The sequence below is a fragment of the Teleopsis dalmanni genome, chromosome X (assembly GCF_002237135.1).
Source record: "Teleopsis dalmanni isolate 2A chromosome X, ASM223713v2, whole genome shotgun sequence".
NCBI lineage: Eukaryota > Metazoa > Arthropoda > Insecta > Diptera > Diopsidae > Teleopsis > Teleopsis dalmanni.
In genome coordinates, this window is record NC_051848.1 from 22,165,191 (window position 1) to 22,189,583 (window position 24,393).

At 30.3% G+C, this 24,393-nt stretch overlaps 1 protein-coding gene across 3 annotated transcripts in view; it reads left to right on the top strand.

The window, feature by feature from the left end:
* The window catches only part of LOC119662040 (E3 ubiquitin-protein ligase Su(dx)), a 33,351-nt gene that overhangs the window by 5,687 nt on the left and 3,271 nt on the right, over window positions 1–24,393 (top strand). For all 3 annotated transcript variants that reach the window (XM_038071579.1, XM_038071580.1, XM_038071581.1), the window contains exons 2-4: window positions 18,035–18,420; window positions 18,805–18,947; window positions 23,509–24,363. In XM_038071579.1, the coding sequence (XP_037927507.1) occupies window positions 18,237–18,420; window positions 18,805–18,947; window positions 23,509–24,363 (1,182 nt within the window). In that variant the 5' untranslated portion in view covers window positions 18,035–18,236. The remainder of the gene's footprint in view (window positions 1–18,034; window positions 18,421–18,804; window positions 18,948–23,508; window positions 24,364–24,393) is intronic.

Here is a 24,393-nt window from a genome sequence, read left to right on the forward strand (position 1 = left end):
CTAATTGCTTAAAATTATAACTAATTGCTTCGACATATGTATATATGTATCTAAAAAACAAACTTACAAATATGTGTCATTAAACAAAAAATATTAAAGAATTAGCACGAATAGATTCATATTAATCATTCATCGTATACCTATATTATTTAAATGATTGTTTTTCCGTGTTTCAAAAGTAATTGCCTTAACATGTATGAAACATTGATGAACATTGTTACATTGTTAATAGGAGAAAAAATTTAATTGTTAAGGTTTGTTGTGTATGCAAACGCAAGACGAAAAGGAATAAATATAATATATATAATAATAGATATAGTATTTGTATCTAAAACAGTTAAAACCAGTTGCTGGGTCAAGTTCAAAGCTTTTGAATAAGAGACAGAGTTCATTTCTACAATTAAAAATTAACTAAAGAATGAAATTGATATTGATAAGTATCCAGTAATCTTTAGACAGGGTGTGAGCGAATGGTTTCATTTTAATCTTTCGATAAAAGATTAGATCTTCAGTTATTATCACTTTTGTCTAAATCCATCTAGTGGTAGCTGAACAAAACATGCTTGAACTGTTTTCTTTTTTCTTGGACTAACAAATAGTGATTGTGAGACCAATTTCCATTATGGTTTTTCTGAAGTGAAAACTACAATTGTTCTAATTGGATTGCAATCGATTCATTAATATCTGTGTTAGATGTTACTCTTGAACAATATATGACTCTATAATTTATATGATAACTAAAAATCGAGAAGATATTTAGAGAAGATATTTTGAATCGTAATAGGCTCAAATAAAAGTACATACAGTTTTAATGATTATTTTGTTTGTTAATAGTCATGATCCTATAAGTTATATGATATATAAAAATCGAGAAGATATTTAGAGAAGATATTTTGAATCATAATAGGCTTAAATAAAAGTACATACAGTTTTAATGATTATTTTGTTGGTTAATAGTCATGACCCTATAAGTTATTTGATATCTAAAAATCGAGAAGATATTTAGAGAAGATATTTTGAATCGTCATAGGCTCAAATATAAGTACATACAGTTTTAATGATTATTTTGTTGGTTAATAGTCATGTCTATTGACGGCTATTTTAATAGACGTAGCGATAGACAGATTTTATTATTTGTCTTTGTTTATTTTAATTCTTATCATTTTAATATACTTTTTTTCAAACTTATACGTAGATATATATATCAAATCTGTTTACTGTTTGTCTTATTTGTAATTGATATATCAAATTTTTCAGCTGTAGTATTTAAATCATTCATAGACAATGTGACTTTAAATTGACATTTCTTACGACTTAGTAAGTTTTCTAATTACTTTAGCTCTTGGCAGTTTTAGGAATTCTCAATAGTAAATGAAGTAAAAATACTAAAACGAAAAATAGTTTTATTGCGAAGTTATGTTTTAAATACATAATATTCCAAAGAAAATATTTTCCAATTATAGAATATTATGGGGAATATTGTGCAATTGCTTTGAACCAACCTATTACGTGGGTTGTTCTTAAACCATTCAATCCATAGTCACATTGTGAATGTAAATTCACATTCAAATTCTTATGAAAGGGAAGTAAATTAAGTATTCAAGAATTCAAGTATAACAAAAATAAAAATAATTAACTATATTATAAATATAATAATATATTTATTATTGTAATTTGTGAAAGACACGAGTTCTAAGCTTGGCGCTTGAAGTCCAAACAGACTTTAAACTAATTAAAAAGAAATTTGAATATATCCTAAGACCACTGATGCTGAGTACTTGGCAATACTTGAAACAGCGTTGTATGGTCAGCCCAATTTTCATAAATTAACTAGAATTTTTGTTGTTATCTTTTCATTCCTATGCGAACCCTTCTAACCTTTAAATAGTTTCTTTTCGTCATAAAACGCGTCACTTTCGGCAAAAAAAAAAAGAAATGAATATTAAAAAGATTTTATACGTTATTCGAAAAGCCAACAGGCTTAAAAGTTAATTTATTATTTCGACTTTAAAGAGACACCATTAAGGAACTTCATCCTCAGTTGAACCAATAATGAGCGTAGATCAAATCTTTGGTTAAGATTTCCAATTATTTCTATTACGTGCTATTGCTCTTAGTTCACTGAATGATTTGCCCGACAAATCTTCGAAAAAATATTTTATCAATTAACATTCGTATTAACTTTTATGCCATGTTTAAAAAAACATATCATGGATCAACAGAAACGAACTTACTTAAACTATTACGAATGGTAGTGTCTGTCTCTTGACTTCATGTGACTATTCAATTATCTAAATTTTCATTTGATCTTTCTTACAACAGCCACCAATGGCTCATGCAATAGAATAGAATACAAATAAACAGGATAACAGCTTCCAACGGAGCGAAACACTACGACCATGGCTGATCTTTTGTGCTGCAACAGACTTTAACCGAACAGAAGACATTTCCCCTTCCAGATGAAAGCCAGAATGTCAGCCGTAAAGGACCTTCTAATGTCAGAGGGTGAGAGTAGTTCTCGACCCAGTGACCTCCTCCTGGCCCAGATCAAGGCTGGGCAGTCACAGGGAATGTGTTTGGAAGTCTCGTCTGCTTCTAAGCAGAGTCCAGAACGCAGTATTGCCACCAGTTCGAAAATTATAGTAGTAGGTTAAAGTAGGTTGCAGTTCAATTGGGTCATTGTGTATATACAGTAAGAAAAAAGAAGATTTTAGTCTAATTAATCTGACTGAGCTAGTCTTCGGTAGGGTGAGGGCTAGAGTACTAGTTCGTGAATAATTTGGTTAATTGTAAATTTATTAGTAGAAAAGGATTTATCATACTCTGTTCTATAAAATACCTTTTTTACTCAATGTATTTGTGAAGGCTTTTTAGTGTTAAGAATACTTTTTTAAGCTTTCTTAACCTTTTGTCAATAGAACTAGATTACATAGCTCATTTTTGTTAAGTTTCTCAAGTGAATTCCTTAAACTGCTCCAAAGTGCATTCCTCCAACTTTTAGCAGAAAATGACGAGTGAACGAAAACATTAAAAATTCAATTATTTGGGCCGTCAACACAGTTAGAAGCTGCAGTTTTAATGCAGCAAAAATTCATTAAATGCAATGAATTAGCTACATACTTCTCTGCTGCAGTTTGAAAATTTTGCTCAGAGAATTTCAATAATTTTGCGTTTATCTTTATTATTAAATATAATTTTTAGACTTCAACTCAAATAAAGTGACGTGATGGAATTTTTTTATTAATATCTTTTCCACTTTATATTTCAGATAAACTCCTGCTATCTTCTCTACTCAGTAGATTTACGTTTTAATACTCGTGATTGTTTTTATTTTAATGCTCGTTGAATAAAAAGAAAATACATTAAAAAATACAAAGAGCCAACGTTTACTACCTCTGTTGCCCTGTAAAATATCTGGTATCAAGTATCTGGTATCTACAAGTATGTGAAGTGTAGCTAGAAAATATTAATTTTATACTTTTGTCCAGCGGAGGATATAAAATAGGATAAATAATATTAACGAAAGGATTTTTTCTGAGTTAATATAAAAAAAATTTGAAATTTTTTGAATTTATTTATCGACCTGTTTTTTTTATTGCACTCAATATAGACGTTAGAATAAAGAGGATGTAGATATAGTAAACAGGAAAAATAAAGAGAATATAGTAGATAGGTATAAAAAAGCTTAGAGATAGATAGGTGGTATCACTTTATACAATAGAATATGTAAAGCAATTGCTCGTTCCTATGAAAAGACATCAAAAATTGGACTATAGTCTCAACAAAATGGGTTTTTTCGAGTTAATAGTATGTGGTCTCTGTCTGAAAAAATGCAAGGGACATTTAGTCGCATTCTCTTAAGTTTGAAAAAAAAGTTTGCTCTCATCTCCTCTGGGATAGGAGAAGAGGACTACTTAGGAGTTCTTGTTCCTACCTGATATAAGAAATTCGTGTCCCTGTTGATATCAGAAAATCCCTAACGGGTGAGCACTCCTTTAAGACAAAAGCGGGGATCTGGGTGGGAGCAACTTTTCCCGTTTCATAGAAACTTCTTAACAAGGGATGCACAAACAAAGCTAAACGACTTCTGTTCAATAAGGGTCAGTTGTAAGTATAAAAAATTTTCTATAGTCTCTCCAATCAGTGGCCTGCTCCAACCTTTAGCCTTACTTTTTCTATAATTTTATATTCTGCCGCCTTATAGTTGGATAAAATGCTGTTGTTTTTATTTTTGTTATATCCAAATCGTTGTCACTTTTTTTGAGTAATTTCTTAATTTTTATTTATAACAATACTTGAAAGTAATTTAAAGTAAAGTAATTTGTCTTTAACCGTAGCAATTTCTTTTTTGAATATAATGCTATTTTAAAATATTTTATCTTGAATAACCATTTAGGATTGTCAGCGGTTATTGATCTCTTTATTAGAGATAAATTTTTACTATTGATATTTTTATAGTATCATTATAAGAGTAAGTGGTTTGGGGTATAAAATTAATAGCCAATCTAATGTAGAATAACTGCGTGTTTGGAGGTCCCATGCTCCAGCAGGAGTTCAGTAGGCAGTAAGTAAACTGTGGGTGTTCAGAAATAAGTGACCGTTGCTTTAAATTAATCTCTTTAACTAATACCACTTCAATGATTAAATTGTTTATTACTAGATGCCACTAGTAAGAATTCTAATTATCTTGTGCAAAAAGGTCTTGAAATTTTTCATTTTTTTTTTTTTTAATTTTTATTTATTCATTTAAAATAATAACTAGATTTCTTTCAAGACCTTCTAAGCTGTTTTAAAATTTTTAATTTATTAATTTTATTAATTTTTCTTTGAAATAATTCTTTAAAATATAAATCAAAAATATATATTATGAAATATATTGTTTATATTATTCTGGTTCTATATGTACTTTCTCCATTTCATATATCCTCCCAGCTGTTTAGCTGTTGGAGTTTAGCTATGCCTTTAGCTAAAAATTTTAAATATATCTTAGTCAGGGATATAGATTTCTAACAAAGCTTGCTTGTTCTACACAGAAGACAAGGAGATTAAATTGTCAACTCAATAGGGCAAAGAAAATAATGGGATTTCTTTTACCATGTGAGGTAATGAACAAGATGGGTGAAGTTATATAGTGAGACATTCATTTTGAGGATACGGCGTTCAACATAATATTTATTTATTTATTATCTATTATTATTTCACTAAATTAACTCTCTATAAGGTCCAGCAGTGCTGGTGCGTTTAATCGCATGTAATTTTCACAGGATTGCGTTATCAGGCTCGTTTGTAATCGGGTTTTACGTATATACAATAGCACAAGTGGGATTCTTCACGTTGACATTTTACTTAAGATATTTTTGACTTGGATTCGTCGTCTGTGTAAATTTATTATATATATTTTTATAAAAAAAAGTAGAACGTCACTTTTACATGACTTGTGTAATAAAGATTTATACGTAGAAAATGTTTAAAAGAAAAACATTTTGTTAGAAAGTTTATATTATTTATAGTGGGTGGAAAAAAGATAATTTATCTAAATTGTTTACTTTATAGTTGACGTCAAAAGTATTCAGCTGAATTTTATTCGTATAAAGGTTATTTATCTGTCTTATAAATGGAATTAGATAATTTTATGTAAATTGCAAAGCTACGTACAATATTTAGATGCATTTTAATGTATTCAAACAAGTAAAAACTAAGGACTTAAAACTATAAAATTGTGAAATAAAATTATTTAAAGTAAATAAGAAAATTATAAGATTGATAGTAGGTTTGAAGATGTTTATATCTTATAGATAGTAAGAAATTCCTTTTATGACAAATGATTTTTTTTGTTATATCTCTGCTATATCTAAATGCTATACGATATTTATTATATGTAAATGTCATACTAAATAAAACAAAAAAAAGATAGTTAATTAAAAATAATTTTTTAATGTTAATATAATGAGAACACCGTCGGTATATAATTTTCTATCCGCAAACTATCTCTGATAAATACAAATAGAAGGAACTTTTCAAGATTCACAATAGTAATTACTTCCTTTGGTCCCATTGCAGAGTAAGCGGTGATAATGGGTATTCGTCACAAAATTTTCAGTTATAGCTGCAATCAAACAGAGGAAAGGGTTGCTACTTTCTATTTTCCTTGAAAATGCACTCTTTGGAGGCATGACTTGCTACCGTGGGATTTAACACGGTTCAAAACACCCGATTGAAAAAATGCTATTTCACACTGAGTAAAAGTATACTCTTCTCTTCTTCTTGCATAACTGTAGGTTTTAACATCTGTCACCACGACACTCCTTTATGGAGCAAACCAAGTGTCTAGAACAATAAAAGTGTATCTGTACCTGTACCTGTATTCATCCCATCGCCAGCAAAACGTTATTCGCTACCAGTTATACCAGACTTAAGTCGCCTTTTACGATAGGTATACCTTACCTCGGAAATATACTAATTTCTTTTTGAAGGCAAATAATAATAGTTACTCTGGCCAAGTCGTCATTCAAAAGTCCTGCATGGAACTTAATATATACGTTCTTTAAAGATTCCTAAACTGCAGAGGCTGCATCTAATCGTTAGTAATAAGCTGGTAATAATTGGACTTGCCTAGAAAGCGTTTTTATATTTAATTTGATTGTGTTAAAATTAAATTTAAAAGTTTTCTGTAATTAAGAAATAATTTTTTTGTTGAATTATTTCATTTGCAAAGAATTTTTTTATCAGCCTCCGGTATTGTAATAATTTATTTGAGTAAGAATAAAAATGTATGAATAAAAAATATCTAAAAACATATTTTATTTAAATAAACAATTTTCTAAGAATGAATAGGAATTAAATCGGAACTCTTTTAGCTGCTTTTCAAGAGTAAGAATCTTTCGGTTTGTATGAATTTATATTTCTGATCCAAATGAAGAACTCTTGAGTTTTTTGTTTGTAAATATTTTATTTTAATTAAAACAAAAATTAAATTTTATATTTATTTTTTTTTTTTTTCGTTTTTGGGTTTATTTCCGTTGCGCTATTTTAACATTGTTTGTTTTTCGCACTTTAGTAGCATTTTGAACATAATTACTCAAACCCATATTGATTGCTGCTTAATTAATTAAGCGCATGCAAGTAATTATTTAAATGGTTTTATGCATTTGATTATGCAAAATATTTAATTTATTTTGCTAATTGAATTTATATTTAAATAATCTATTTTCCCATTCATTTTGTAAAAGTGCTTATGAGTATTTATGAAAAATGCGTTAATTAAAGTTTCGAATTTGTCTGTGATATATTGTTGACTCTAACGACAAAGTTTTTGCACTTTATTGTTGAATATTGATGATTGACAGACACATAACATGATATCAGCAGCAGCTGTTGAGAAATATAAGAAATATTCTTTTGTTTATAAAGTTTAAATTATAAGTTCACAGCACTTAAAACTTAAGTTTAAAAAAGTAAACAATTCAATAAAGAAAAAACGTGTAGTCAGTTTGCAGATAATGCTTTTATTTTATATTTACTGATAATATTGTTTAGATTTAAAATTAAATTTAATGATTTCACAGTCTGTCTCAGATCCAATCAGACCAGTTTTAATTTTTAACTATTGTTTATTTAAAATAGTATCTTTCCGAGTGCCAAAACAATATTGGAAACGTTGGAATTTTTCAAAACATTTTTTATAGTCACTCATTTGAGGGCATCACAATGGGCAATATATGTCTCCGGGTGGAAATGCTGACCACTGTCAGCACGTGCCTTCTAAACTTAACCCATATTCACTGACTCATAGGTCAGAATTCCTTTCAGTATGTCAGTCGAAATGATTTTCCCTCATCATAAATTTAAGTTCAATATAGTGAATCACAGACTATAATGTTGCATTTTTTGGATAAGAATTACCTTACCATGATAGTAACCTTACCTTATCATGACAAAAGTGCATTATCATACAATAAACACCAACTGCTGATATTGTATATTTAGATGTATCCCAAATATTTCGGTCGAACTCATTGAATTCTAAACTACAATCGTTGTAGAACATTGTAGAATCTTTGTAGGAGATACCCGGTGTTCACTGTCCAACCTTCTTGGACAAATTCAACATTTTTTTTGACTCTTATAACACGGCCCACATTACCTTAATTTCACTCTTCTGAAAGCGTAATTTTTTCTCTTTGGTCTTCTGCTGACTTTCTGATTTTCATGTATCACTTTGACATTCCGGCATTCTATTTTTTGATTCCTATTGAAAACAAAGTAATTTTTTCTCTTATTTTCCAAAAAGTGAGGACTCAGTGAACAGACTATAAGCTATGTATTCTTACCTGTTAAATTTGATTCACCCACTATTTTTAATTATCTTGCGAACGACTAACAAATAAAAATAGTAATTTCAGAGTAGTTTTTTTGACTCTGAAATTATTTTTAGAGTGTTATAAACTAATTTCGAGTGTTATATATTTTGCTCTAGATTCACCAATCGAAAAAGAATATTGCATTAAAAGTTATTCTCGAATAAAATGGTTACACTAGGTTTATAAAACAGAATTAATAGATTATTTAATTTAAAATAAAAATCAGGTTTTGTTTTTATTCAGACTTAGTATTATATTTAAGTATATATAGTATATATTATAGTAAGACTTTCTTGGCAAATTTACCAATCGAAAGCGCTATTTCAGATGGATTCAAAATTAAGTTGTTAGATCTCGTCTTATTTATATCTGAACTAAGTTAAAGTCTATCATGTCGCCGTGCGACGCTTGGAGTAACATTAGCATGACTTTCTCAGTATTACATTCCTAGATTAGTTTCTATACATAAGAAAGAATATATAAAGCATGCTATTTACGAATAATTAAATACAAGAATTATTTCCAAGACCACTGATGATGGGTATTTGACAATACTCGAAACAGCTATGTGGTCACTCACAAATTCAATTAATTAAAATAATATAAAAAATAAATTTTTGTTGTTGTATTTCACTGCTGTTCGAAAAACCTCTTTAATAATTAATATTATAATAATTATAATAAAATGTAATAAATATTAAAATAATATGGACATAGATTTTGAAGCAGATAATATTTTATTTCAAGTATATATAATTCTCAATTGAGAATACTTGTTATTTAACAATTTAAGCACGATTGGAACCTGTTAACCCATACCCACACCATACCTTTTCACATAAATTCTTTTGATTCTTATTAAAGAATTCTTTTCTAACAATTTTGCTTACAAAGTAACCATAATTCCTTTAAGTAAAAAAAAAAAAATCAAAACCAAAAATTAAAATCAAGAAAAAAAAACAAAAACAAAAGTCGAAATATAAACAAAGGAATAAATTCCATTACAAAATTTTCTTCAATTTCATCCTGCGGCATTATAGTACCGATTTCGTCCTAAGCTGATATTTGTGCTGCAGGAGTACGTGACTGCCGAGTTTCATTTTCATAATTATTTTTACGGAAATGCTAAGTGAAAATAACAACACTTCTGTGTTGAATGGTGGCATTAGTCATGACCATGACCTTACCAAAATCCACTTGAATTATGACCAGAAAAATGTGTGCCAAACATTAACCACAACACTCACCCGCAACACAGACACCGGCTAGCAAATATGACAGCCAGTGCATTAATCAGAATATTTAGTGTTGGGTATCTTCTTTCAGATTAAAGACGACATTTTGTTTAATTTTTAATTCACAAATTTTATTAAAAAACTTCTATTTAAAGACAAAAGGTATTAAAACGCCACGCCTTGTCGGTTATTATGGCTCCGTCTGTTAGTGAGTTAGGCTGGTGCGTGTTTAATTTCCTACACGATTTGCATATACCATAAATTACCCAAAATGTACATAGAGATGATAAACATCACATGCAGTGACGGCACAGTGACCCAACAGTGACGGTTTCAGTTAAGTGTTGAGTAAGCAAAATGCCTTTCCGAAGTAAGTCTGCCATTAGAAAAAAAAAAAAAGAAATAATTCGAAGTTAATGTTTATATACTTTTTCCTCTATATGGAATATATTGTTTTTGATACTTGTTGTGTGCTTATGCATTTTTAGCAAGGACTTGCAGCTCTAACAAGTCTTCGAAAATGTTATTTTGATGATCTGAAAGAACTATCAGAAACTGCTATCGAAAGCTTAACAAATTTTCAAAGAAATTGAATTGTTTATAGTAACGCAGGAAGTTCATCAATAAAGAATACACGGATTATACAGACTTTCTGTATATAGCAAAACTATAACACGAAAAAGGGAATGTTCACTAGTTTCATAAGTTTGTGGACTTTTATAGTGGAATATCTCAATCTTGCCAGGTATGGACATTTGCAAAAGTAATATTAAGTTGTTTCTTCTTCCTTTTATTCTCTGCAATTTCAACTTTTTGATAAGATTCTTCAATTTTTTGTAGATCCTAAAACAAGAGCCCTAACACGGATCTATAAAGTGTCTATCTAGAGTGTTAGGTTATTATTTTTTTCTTTTATTTAAGTAATAGAATATTAAAGCACCCCAACCTAAAAGACCTATTGTGCGCCTAAAGGTCCAACTAGGACAATTTTAGATTATTTATAAATCTTGTAATTGCTGTGGGCTTAATTTTACCTGTTAGGTTATTTTTGTTTGTTTTTTTATTTTTATTTCTAATAAATATTTTTTTATCTTTCTTTTATAAAAATTATTATTTTGTTTAACTTTTTAATAACTTTTTTTATTATTTACATATGTTTTAATTTTTGATTCAGATTTTTGTCTGACACAAAATTAAAGATATTAAGACACCAATTTATGCCAAGTGAATCTACTTTTAGTAGATTATAGAATCTACTAAAAGTTTTTAAAGAATCCAATAAGAGTCCTTAAGGAGTATATTAAGTGTCTTTAAGAAGTACATTTAGAGTCTTTAAGGAGTCCATTAAGAATATTTGAAGAGTACATTAAGGGTCTTTAAGCAGTACATAAAGAGTCTTTAAGGAGTACGTTAAGAGTCTTTAAGGAGTCCATTAAGAATATTTGAAAAGTACATTAAGGGTCTTTAAGCAGTACATAAAGAGTCTTTAAGGAGTACGTTAAGAGTCTTTAAGGAGGCCTTTAAGAGTTTTGAAAGAGTCTTTAAGGAGTACATTAAGAGTTTTGAATGAGTACATTAAGAGTTTTGAAGGAATACATTAAGAATATTTGAAGAGTACATAAAGAGTCTTTAAGGAGTACATTAAGAGTTTTGAAGGAGTACATTAAGAGTCTTTAAGGAGTACATCAAGAGTTTTGAAGAAGTACATTAAGAGTCTTTAAGGAGTCCATTAGGAATATTTGAAGAGTACATTAAGAGTCTTTAAGGAGTACATTAAGAGCCTTTAAGGAGTACGTCAAGAGTCTGTAAGGAGTACATTAAGAGTTTTGAAGGAGTACATTAAGAGTCTTTAAGGAGTACATTCAGAATATTTAAAGAGTACATAAAGAGTTTTGAAGGGGTACATTAAGTCTTAAGTCTTTAAGGAGTCCATTGTATATATATATCTCAAATTTCCACTTTTCCTAGAATAGTTCCAGTACTTATCAGATGTCTTTATTGTCAGGCATAAAATTATTTTAAAATAAACAAATAATTTTGTGAAAGAATTATATCTTTTATGAGAACTTTTTTTAATGAATAGTTAGCATTTTTTAAATGTTTATAAATTCTTATTGCGTTTCGTATTGTATATATTGCTGTGCTGTTGTAAATAAACTTTTTTTGTTTAAATTTATATTTTCTTTGTAACATATTTGATTTTTTGTTCAGCAAATTTCAAAATGTTTCTCACCAAAATTTGCGTACATCGCAAAATTGAAAATTTATATTTTTTTTTTCTTGAAGAAATCTAATCAAAAATTATTTATTAATTTACTTATTTATTTATTTTGTTTAGAAGTTGAGAATTCTTGGCAAAGGGGAAGTACCTAAAAATTTTTGATAAAATAATTGCAGTACAGTCGATGTATTACTGTTGATGTAAGCTTTTCTTTGCATTTATAGATGGATTTATAGATAGATAGATAGATATATTCGTATGTAATTATGTCACATTACTTTGTTAGAATTTATGCCTAAAAATTATAAAAAAATTTTGAAAAAAATTATTTCGGATATATATCTTTAAAGTGCTTAAAAATATAACAAAATAGAGTGCACAATGTCACATTGTGACTCAATATAGTCAAGTGTATTGTATTGAATTTTATCTGATAAAAATGTTTTCCAACTTTTTACACAATATAAGTTATATGTTTTGCGATATCACTAAAATTATTATTATTAATGACTTAGGCAATAAAAAAATAATTATTAAAAAAGTAAAAGTTATGAATACAATAGTTTTTTTGGCATTAAATTATATTATTTGAAGGAAAAATGATTGGCAATTAACAACTTAGTACATTTCTTTGGTATCTATAGGAAATATATTATTTTTAATAATTTTGAAAAAGTATTGCATTGAGAAAGGATATATTTTTTTAAGGCGTTAAATATTAGCTGTAAAAAATTAAATTTCAATGGAGTTATTCTGGATCTATTCTGAGGTCTCTTAGTATGTCATTCGTGCGGATGTACCAAGGCACTATGAAGAGTTTTCGGAGAGCCTGACTTTGAGCAACATACAGCTACTGAATAGTAGAGTTGACAGCTTTGCTATATGCAACACCCATACCCATACAGTAGTGCTGGTCTGATTTATTGGCTGTAGTTCAGCTTACTGTTCTTCACGCGAAGGTTATTGTGTTTTAAAAGTGGTTGTAAGCAACTACTTCTTTTGACTTGTATGCTCTTGTGCCAAGTGAACGTAATTCCCACGTATTTGATATTGTCCTCCCAATTAATTGCAATGTCACCAACTTTTACTCTCGGTGGATGCTGCCTGTGTTTACGAGTTATAAATTGAATAGCAATGGTAATCATTATTTTATTTTATTGTTTTGATATATTGTAATTTGTTATTAATTCTGCTCATATGATATCAACGGATGACTGGAATTTTGCAATATATTTCCAGTGAACACTCATAATAGACTAATTTTTGTATTTGGCTGCATTGAAACTTAAGACGTACGATTTTTTGCGAGTAAACCCTAACTCTGAAGATTTTAAGAGCATTATTGTTGCTTCACATGTTTTCTTTCGTAAGTTGCGTGTATTTTTTTGCTACTCTGAAAGAAAAAATTACGACTAATATTACAGATAATACAAATATTTTAATACTCATCAGCGAAAGTTTATCAAAGAGCCCTCGCATTTTATATAATATGCGGTAATGTATAACGCATTGCAAACTTTCATATACGAGTAGTTCCTACTTAGGATGAACTCAAATTATTTCCTATACTTTTCTGAGTTCCTGTGTTATTTTATTAATAATTTTTTTTTTTAAATTTGTCACGCTACTATGAAAAATAAAACATTGTTTTTTTTTAGTTAAAATTTTTATAATCTTTTTAATAAATTTGTGACGTAAATTCAATCTGCGTTCTCATTTATCAAAACTCTGACTTTGTTGACAGTACAAAAGTTAAAAATTTGTTCCTTCATCTTTCGAGGCGAATATCTTTTTTATATACAGAAATTATAAAGTTTTTTAACATAAAACTGTGAAAAACTTTGTTCAAACTCAGAGGAATTTTATTTTTGTAAAAATGTGTTTCTTTTTTTTAAATAATATTAATTAAATTTTTAGTGTTTAAAATTTATGGACAATAAATAACTGATTGAATAAAGTTTATAAACATTTGCAAAAACTATAAAGTGCATTATGGCATCCAAATTGCCTTAAATTACTTGACTTTAAAAAAGTTGGTTTAAAACTTATACAGTGAACGCCCTCTCAAGCAAACAACGATAAGATCAGTAAAGATCTTAAAGCTCTGTGTAAAGTGAGCTGTCGGTTCATTGGAATCTACTTTGTATTAAAAATGAAAACTAGGGACTAGTGACGACGTTGCAAGGTTGAGAGTCCGTCTAATGGAATGGAGTTTTCACTGTACAATAAATTACGTGAAGTACAATTGTACTCAAGCTGGAGACGTTGTATAAATTTTGTAATATTAATTCCATAATTTAAAGATTTGTGATTTGTGATTTATCAGTAAACAAGTTTTTATTTATGTGTGGCAAATTTTTGTTTAAAAATCAAAAAAGTTTATTATACACTTTTTGTTGTCTTTAATTATCACTTCAAAGAAAAAACCTTCAGAAATAATACTAAAAAAAAAAATAAGAAAAAAAACTGCAGCCGAAATCCCTCGGTGTGGTCCCTCATAAACTAATTTTGCTGATCTTTGATGACTTTGAGATAGATTTGAAATTTTTTAAAATTTTGGTCCACTTTTCTTAAGACTTGTGCCAAATTATTTGACTGAGCCTCAAAATTGTGATGAATCAGTTAAATGTGAAAAAATAAACTTAAATTATTTTCTGTGGAATTTTTTTTCGTATGATTTCTAAAATTTACGAACCAAAACAAGCCGTATAATCTGTGAAAGAATACATTAAATCTATACATTAAATCTATAAAAATGTTTTTCTCCTGTTATTTTTTTTTTTTTAATATGAAATTAATTTATTTAGAAATCGAAATATGTTATATAGGCTTAATAAGACAGTGAAATGTGTATATTGATAAAGTATATCATAATATATTATATTAAAATATGTTTCATATATGTTTCTGCTATGTTGTGATCCAAGAATGAAAACTGAAGAAATCGCTAAGTCAAAAAAGCCGCAATATTTCAAAGACAACTAATATATATTCGAAAAACTTAAACCAATAGTCCTATACGTCGTTATAATTAAATGTGTCCGGAAATTGTAATAGTTCAATATAGATTTATTTTTTTTCAAAATTTTTAAACTTTACAATAATCCAACTCATAGTATTTATAGTGTTTTTTTTTATTCACTATTATTATTATTTTGTGAAATTTCTTACAAAATCACTTCTCATCTATTATGCACCTTTTTTTTTTTTAATAATTATCCTTTGATGCGAGCTATCCAATGGTTTTTTCCAGCTGTTTCGTTATTTTTGTTGTAATAACAAAAGGTAATTTCTCTATTATTGAGGGAGCCAAGTTTTTTTTTCGCATTTGTTTTGCCAATGGTTCCCATCGACGGTAATGGTTCCCATCGATTTATCGATTCTATAAATTCTAGAATCAATTTTCAACACTTGGTTTAACTAATAACTATGTCTAATAATTCTAACTCATTGTTTTTGATAATTAAATATAACGTCAGCAAATTGAAATTATTTGAAGTCTTTAATAATAATAGATTATTGGCATCTTATGCGTCATATTCTAGAATCTAGATCACCATCATTTGGCTCACAATAAAATTTATTTGTGATAAGCCCGTTTTTTTTTTAATTCTATGAGTAATGTCGGAAACATCAAAACAACATTATATATTATCTATATCACATATATATATATATATTGTATATATTGTATATATTATATATATTATATATATTTTGTACATATTAAATATATTTTAATTTTAAGTTTAATGGCTTATTTATTTGTATTACGTGGCCTTTGTGCTGTTAATTAATGCTTTGATATTTGCATATTTCAATATATATAATTGCATTCACTATTTAAGTAATAGTGATTAAGGCTATAGTATAATGTTTCAGAAAATATTTAATTTTTTATAACAAAGTATTGGTAGGTTGCTGAATAAATTTGCGGAGAAGCATCTAACGATCAATAGTTACACTTAACTTTTCTATTAGTCAAAGTTTGGCAATCAGAGAGAAAATATATAATTTTTTTTTTCTCTCTGCGTGAAAAACTAAGAAAATTATTAAAAGATTAATAGATAGCTTTCATCTAACAGAATGCACAAGGGATGATGCCTCATTAATTGCAAGACAAGATGTTGTCTATAATATCTAAAACATTTTAAAAAGTATACAAAGGAAATTGTGTACACAGTTTCATCGCTAAATATTAAATTGTGATATACCAAAATGATTCCGAATTAACACAATAAGAGCGGTATCAACGTGACTTTTCGGAAACAAAGCTTGTTTGTGTTTTGATATCGGCTTGAAAAGTGTTCCCACCAATTTTTTAACTTCAAACTAATAAAAAAATATTCACAGATTATTATTCCAAATTTTCAAATCAATTGGATGCAATAGTTGGTGAAACAAATTCCGGTCTATAGAAAAGAGAATAATGTTTCCATCAACAGCTGTGATCTAAAGTACTGAATATAAAATATTTAAATTTTTAATATTTTGGGTACTGAATCTGGGTTCCGGTGAGCTAAACATCGGTTACAGTACAAATTGTTGCAACAACCAAAATATTTACCAGATTTTACTCTATCTAAACTCAGAGGTTTTTTCACACCTTAAAAAGTAATCCGATGAAGTTATTTACATTAAACAAAGAGTTACTACTTGCTATATACATAAATCTATATAATAGAGACTTAAATAAATAAAACCATTAAAGAAAGAGAGGTAATCCACAAATTGGGGGAGATTGTTGTGATAAGTGTATGGGAACTAAGTAAGATTACAGTTGGTTGGTTTTAATGGCGGTAGTGCTTCTGCGTTTTCCCAAGTAGTGTATAGCCGCCGTTTTATTATCATATCGCCGGTCATCAAATTCTAAGTTTAAAAACCAATTTGTGCGGTTGATGAAGATCATTTTTAGAAAATTCATTGTTGGAATGTATACCAAGCTCACTAACTCATTGATTTTGTTAGTAATATCTAATGAAGTTTTACCAGACCTCCTAAGCATTTGCAAAGAAAGTTAAACGTAGATCTAAAATGAAGCACATTAAAGAGTGCGAAGTTATTGACTAATGGGGAATGATAGGGAGAGTAAAATATGCAGGAGTAAAGGAGTACGAATGAAGATACAGGTAGAAATGTTGAATCTAACCTAGGTTCAGGTGAAGAAATCCTGCCACCTTGATGGGTCAGAGTCAGAAAACAATAGGGCTTAAATTTGTGTGTGCAGATAGATGATTTCATGTGGAGTAGACAGCTCTACTCACTGCAGTCCGTGTGGGTATACATTGGCAAGCGACGTGCTTATGCGTGAAGAGTAACTGAATATAGTAAATGGCTATATCCTGAAATAAATTATACGAGTAAAGTTCAGGTTGCAAAAAAGTGTTTAATTGTTTTTTCTTCCTTTGTTTGTTACAGTTGCTGCATTTTTGTTTGAAAGGAGTACCCAATTTTTCGGCATAGGTGTTCGCTAGGTGGACTGGGAGACAGATTATAGTGAAAAATAAAAATCAATTCTCATTTACATTCCGTGAACTTATTTATAATTTTAAAATTATTTGATCAACTTAGCACAAGGAAATTATATTCGGGTAGCAAATTTTTAACTCTTTCGCTCGCGTTATCATTGAAGTAATATCTTTCATCAACGATGGCAGTAGTTCATACTAGATTTTGGGACAATTGGCAATCTTTCGCTGTTTATTTATTTAATAAAATATTAATAAAATATTAATAAAATATTATTAATTAATAAAAAGTTAAATGATTTACTAATTAAACAACTTGAAGACTTGTAGTCTACACTTGTAGTCGAACACAACGACAAAAGAAACTTCTGAATGAAACTAAAAACAAGTTTAATAAGCAAAAACTTTTAAAAAAGTTTTAATTTTATTATTTGCAAATATAAAAGAAATAATGGAATCACAAAAAAAGTACCTCAAATCTTATCGCATTCATGTTTTTAATCTTATCACTTTGCAACAGTTGTGTTTCGTATTGCCTTTAAGTGTTTTTATTATAATTTTTCATTGTGTATTAAGCTTTATCGTTTTAGTTCAAATTATAATTACAAAAATCGGCTAAAAGCGAATCTTTAAACTTGAAGTGTTTGTTCACTGTTACTTTGAGTTGATAAATTATATCCAAAAAAAATTCATGTTTTTTCCTATACGAATAAATATTTATACTAAATCTATTTTTTATTTTACTTGCAGTAAAATCAATATTTTTCGCAATTTGCTTTAAAGTGCTAAGCGAAATAAACGTAAATTAATAGACAAATATCAAGCGCGTCCCACCTTAGGGCACGCTTCTATAGACGCCACCACCACGCGTCGCCCACGTTCCAGATCACACATAACTTTATCAACACTTACATTATTAAAATTACTGCAATAAGGAACAAACAGACGACGAATGGCTGATGGAAATGCGTTAGCGGCAGCTTCCGGTGGACTTGCCGCTGCTGATTACAACACAACAACAAACAGCGGTGCAGCGGTTCATAATACAGTTACTGGCAGTGGCGGTGCTGTTAGTCATGGCTCGAGCATATCAAGTTCGAGTCCAAATCAGAATTATCATCAATTGAGTGTGACAAGTGAGTAAGCAAAACAGTTTCATTTATAGCCACCGTACATTTCCAGTCGTTCCCGTTCCCGTTCCCATTGTTGTGGTTAATAAAATGTATATATGGTATGCGAGTATACATATGTGTACGAGTATACTTACATATAGATACGTGTACATTTAGTACTCATATATACATTCATATGTACTTCTTGCTACATGTGAATGGGTTGGGTACATTTGTTGCATGCATAAATCTATATCATTTCTAACAACAATTTCGTAAGAGAAACGTGTAAATAAGTACTTCGTATATTGTGCGTGGCATTGATTTACTTTAATTTGATTTGATAGCAAAGTACTTCCCACTCCTCCTTGTTGGGCACATCTCATTTCATGTCTTTTTAAATTTTAGTTGAGGAAGCGTCAATGCGGAATAATGGCTTCTTGAAACCAAATCCATATGTCGAACTACTAATCGATAATAAGAGCAAACGTAAAACAGAGGTGGTCAAAAATAGCTACTTGCCAAAATGGAACGAGGAATTCACCGTACTGGTATGTTAATGTTATAATTTAAATAAAATTTAACTTAAATTTGTAATTCGATATTATATTCGTAAAGAAAAACAAACAAACATATTTCAATTATAGTATATTTCACTTAATTAGTATATTACATTGCATCAATTAATTTCATATTTAATAATGAATAATTTAAAGAATACCATATTTGCAATAAATACACTATGCCCCAGAAACGGTAAGAGTTATTGTCATTATTTAAAATAGCCATTCAGTTTTGCGAAAAGACATTAAGATCCGAATGTTCTCGGAATCATTTCCCTACAATGTCAATTTCGTATTGAGGTATAAATCTGGTGTTTTTTTTTTCTGTTGGGGGTAGGTAGTAAGCGACATTTAATAATCGTCTGAAAAGACGAGTAGTTCCGGTGGTTCCAAGAACGTTCGGGTCTACGTCCCGATGCCACTCGTCACCTACGACGACCAAGTACCGTTCAACACCTCCCAAAAGGATTTCACAAGCAGGTCCCGGCGGACAACAACAACAAGCACAACAACAACAAAAACAACAACAACAAAAACAACAACAACAACAACAACAGTAACAACAACAACAACAACAACAACAACAACAACAACAACAACAACAACGACAACATCAACAGTACTTCCGGTAGCCATTTCTTCTGGAAGATCTGGTAGTTTCTTTTTTTATTAAAACAGACAAATGGTACGTGGTCGTCTGAAAAGTTGATTAGTTCCGGGCAGAAACTATTTATTATACAATTTTTGTTTAGGGTATAGCTATAAAAGTTTCGTAGCCTTTTTTCTGTTGAGAGGGACGAATAATACTTAATCATTTGCAAAGACAAGTAGATCTAGATCCTTTTATTCTTGATTTCTATTTTGGATATAGCTATATAGATCTGCTAGTTTTTTCTCCACTTAGAAGAGACATGTAATATTTGATCGTATGAAAAGTCAACTAGCTTTGGAAAAGTAGATCCTGCTGCTTCTTGTAACCATTTTTTTTTATTGTCAATTTCTATTTGGAAAATAGTCAAAAGTCGCACCAATACACCGAATATTGTGGAATGTTCGTTTGAAATTATTTCTTGGTTAAGTATTCACTTACGATAATGTCTTTGTGCGATGGTACATTAGCATGTAACTAAAACCAACTGCTTACCTAACGATATTCTGATCATACTTATTGAATTTTGATCTACAATCGTTGTAGAACTCATGGATAATAACTTTCACGTTCGTTGTCTAACTTTTTGGGCCTCTGAGAGGAGTTTCATTTCAACATTGTTTTGATTTTCTTCTTCAGATAGTATAATTATATCACTTTTCGCTCTTATGGTACTTTTGATTTTCATGTCGCACACTGACATTTAATTTTTTATAGTATTTATTTTAGAAATTAGATGAAAGGAAATATTAGATAATATATTAACTTTAGTAGCTTGTGGAAAAATTTCACGACATTTTGTTCGGAGATTATATGGCATTTTAAGCCTATCTTAAATCTGTGATAAAGGCACAGCTAAAAAATGTGTGAATTTCGCTATATATACGAGATCAATGTTGCAGCTGTAGTTTTTTTTGTTTTTTGAATATATCTAAACCACATAGTCAGCAAGGTCTTCCCTCCTTGATGTTTTCGCCGTATACTTTTCTTACCATGAATATTTTAATACCTATCGCCATAAAGCTAATATCAGTGGGGTTGGTACCGACTAGACAACTACTTTTGCAAATTACAAGATTACTCCTTGTTCCACAAGACCTTCTTTTGTCTATATTGTATGTCTTGAATAAAGACATCAATTCCCAATATATGTCCACACTGCAGAAGCAATATAAGTACAGTTCTAAAATAAGAATCTTCTCGTTTATCTTTCTTTATATCATATATCGGAAAACAATGTGCGTGATTGTGTGGTTTTTATCTTATTTTATATACACATATAAATCGATATGCTCTGTTATGTGTGCACTGCTGCCAGTAGATTCTCACTTAACAATATTTGATTTGCGGAAATTGCATATTTTCTGGTTAACAGTATTGTTTGTAGAATTTAAAGGAAATTGCCCAATTTGGCTGTGACTAAAATGAAGTACACGATTCGCGTGTAATGTAAACAAGAACCTACTCAGTCAGCAAGTCAGCACAGTCAGCACCACATTAAACCAATAAAACTATTTGCTTTTCAGGTACGAGTATATTCTACCTAAAATTATTTTGTTTGCTTGCATGCCGGCAGTGCGGTAAGAAATTGTTGTTTTCTTACTGCGCTTCAATTGTGAAAATTGATTTTTAAGTGTCACTTTCTGTATATTGAATGGCCTCCATAGCGGCATAAACCGCTAACTGGTCATGGCCAGTTTAAGCACTTACATATATAATCTATACAAAAGAAACAAGAGAAAATAATAATAGATACGAGCGAGTACCACAAGCGACATCTTCATTTTCCATTGTTGCTCAAATAGACAAATGCACAAAAGTGTATTATGGAGCATTCCACCTTATGCAATGGCTTATAAGTATTAGCTTTCCCTATTTAAATTGTCCACTGATTACTGATAATTAAGAATGGCGCTTAGAGGTCAATGCGCCAAGATTGTTCCGTTCCGTTCCGTTCAACGAGTCGAGCGCAAATTTAATAATTGTTTAACTATATTTGCTTTAGTAATTATATTTTAATTGCGGCTCATAATCACAATGCAGCCACAAGAATGTGTGTGCCAAACGCTGCAATAACTCATGAGCTCATAATCGCCGACCGACAACAATGGCTGTGGGGTCTGAGAAGTCTTGTTAAATGTTTCAATGAGCACTTCAAGTATTTTATCAACGCTGTGCCGCTTTTTTCGCAACCGCCCGTATGAGTTCAGTTTGAAAAATGTGCAAAAATCAATACTTTTACTTTTCGTTGAAAAATGTTCGATAGTCTTGAAAAGATTTAATATTATATGTCTTGTTTATTATTATGAAAAAATCCATTAAGTATTTTTAAATGTGTCGACAGGTCTGTGTTGAAACTTGTAAACAGAAATATCTTAAAATCGGATTAAAATGATACTCTTGGGCTTTTAAGAAATTGTTTTTCAAACTGTAAAATCACAACATCATATATGCCCGTAAATTAATCTGTTATTTATATGACTTCAATTTGAATGATTCTTTTTTTTTTACTCATAGTTAGGTGTGATGCATATTCATGACAAATTACAAACTGTACTGTAGTACTGTCGCAACAACGTTAGTTGTTGTTGTTGTAACCCGCTGGGACCTATAACCAGATGACATAAAAAGATATACAAGACGACTACATGGGTGGGGAAGTGAATGGGTAGTGGTTAGAGGGGTGATGAATGGGGGAATGGGGATAACTGGTGGATTGGGTGAGTGGGATTCAACATAAAAAGGAAGATGACCGGGGCTTGCTTTTTAGTGGTTAAAACACATATAAATGACATATGCCAATAAACGCATACCTGCTTGTTAAGTCCTTTTGGACAAAAGTCAAATACATTAGATCATATTTAGCATTGTATATGAACCAGAAGCGGTGGAGCTGGGATATTATGCCTTTTTTGTCGCTCATTTGCACTGAGTCCTATTATTAACAACATAGATCAAACTTAAGATTACTAATATTACTAATAATAATTACTAATAAAAATTATCATTTGAAAAACGCGCTTAAAAAATATTTAGACAATATTACTTTGTAAGTTGGTAGCACGGTACACTACACTATGCGAGCATACCTGCTGCTTTATCGTTCTTGTTTAAAGGGGCTGAACGGCTTTTGGTCATCTGTGCAGATGGGTAATTCCGGGACGTAGAACTGCACGCTTTTGACATCTTTGCTACATAGATGATGGGCATTCAAATGGCGCTACAATAAAAAGAAGCCTCCCATCTCGGTGCCTATTTTGATCCCTTTTTTTCGTACCATAAATACATCGACTCTGAAAATTACATTAGCTAGAACAACTATATGCAAAGGCTTTCGGTCTTTCATTCTAAGGCAAATACGCTTTTAGACCACGACAGTCTAACAGCAAAGTTCTCAACAGGCCCCTAACAGTTATTTCTGAAGCGGGTATACGTTTTCCTCCTATAATTTACTGTGCTTGTTCAATTGAGGCCAGAATATCATCGTCTGCTATGCAGCTATTTGTAGCGCATTTATACATCGGTTCGCTATCTGTGCTCCAACTGCAGTTCTACTCCACATGATGTAGCCCATCTGTTTTCTTGCTTAAATCCATACCCAAGTTTGAGCCCATTTGATATGTGACTCCACCACGTTGACTTGGGACAAGTACTGGTGTGGTTGCATTGAACTTGATGGGATTTATTTTAAAGGCGATAATTAAAATTTTGCTTAAAATGAGATTGTATACCGCTTAAAAACGTAGTTTGCATTTTAGTAAGTGACTTCAGAGGTCGGAACAAATTTATTATATGTCATAGTCTTTTTTAAATCATAATTTTTATTCTAAGTATATTTATGATTTAACATTTAAAAGAGACAAATTTTAATTAATTAACTTGATTAAAATTATTTTTCAGATAACACCATACTCCACATTACATTTCCGAGTATTGGATCATTCCAGTTTTCGTAAAGATGCTATGTTAGGTGAACGATCCATAAATCTTTCACATGTTCTGCAACATTACAATGGACGCTGTGAATTTCTTGAACTCAGTATGGATCTACTGTTAACATCAAAATCTGATAATAGACAAACTAAAAGTGGTGAACTGGTGGCAATATTAAATGGACTTAAATTAGATATGTCCAATATTGCAGTACAAAATGGCAATGGCTCAACAGTTTCTAGTAACACATCATTAGCATCAAATCCGACTAGTGATAATGTGAGTACCTCATCAGATGCAAGTCGAAGTTGTATGATTTATGGTGGGGTACGTGCTCGTATGAGATTGCGTAGCACAAGTAGTCAAAATGAAAGTACAGAAGCTATTAATTCTGGCCATTTAGGTGGATCTGCATCCAGTCGTTCACCTATTATAAATGGTAATGCAGAACGGAATACCACGATGGCTGCAGCCTCACCAACAGGTGCTATTCGTCGTGCCACTGTGGGTGGTGTACCAGTTTGGGAGCAGCAAGCAGTTCCAGTACAACAGCAACAACAACACGCACAGCAACATCCTTATCCGCAGCAATCACAACCCCAGCCATATCCACAACAACCACAACAACAATCATTACACGTACAGCAAATAGTGGGTGCTAATTGCAATACGTCTAGACCAGCGACTCAAGTTTATGGCAATGGCACACAAATTCCTATGCAACAACCTATGTTAGATGGTAATATGATAACTGTTGTGGGCGAGCAAGGTATAGGAAGTAATGCACTACCAGTGTCTAATGTCGGAGATCCACAGTTACAAGTGAGATATTTTATAATTTTATTTGTTTTC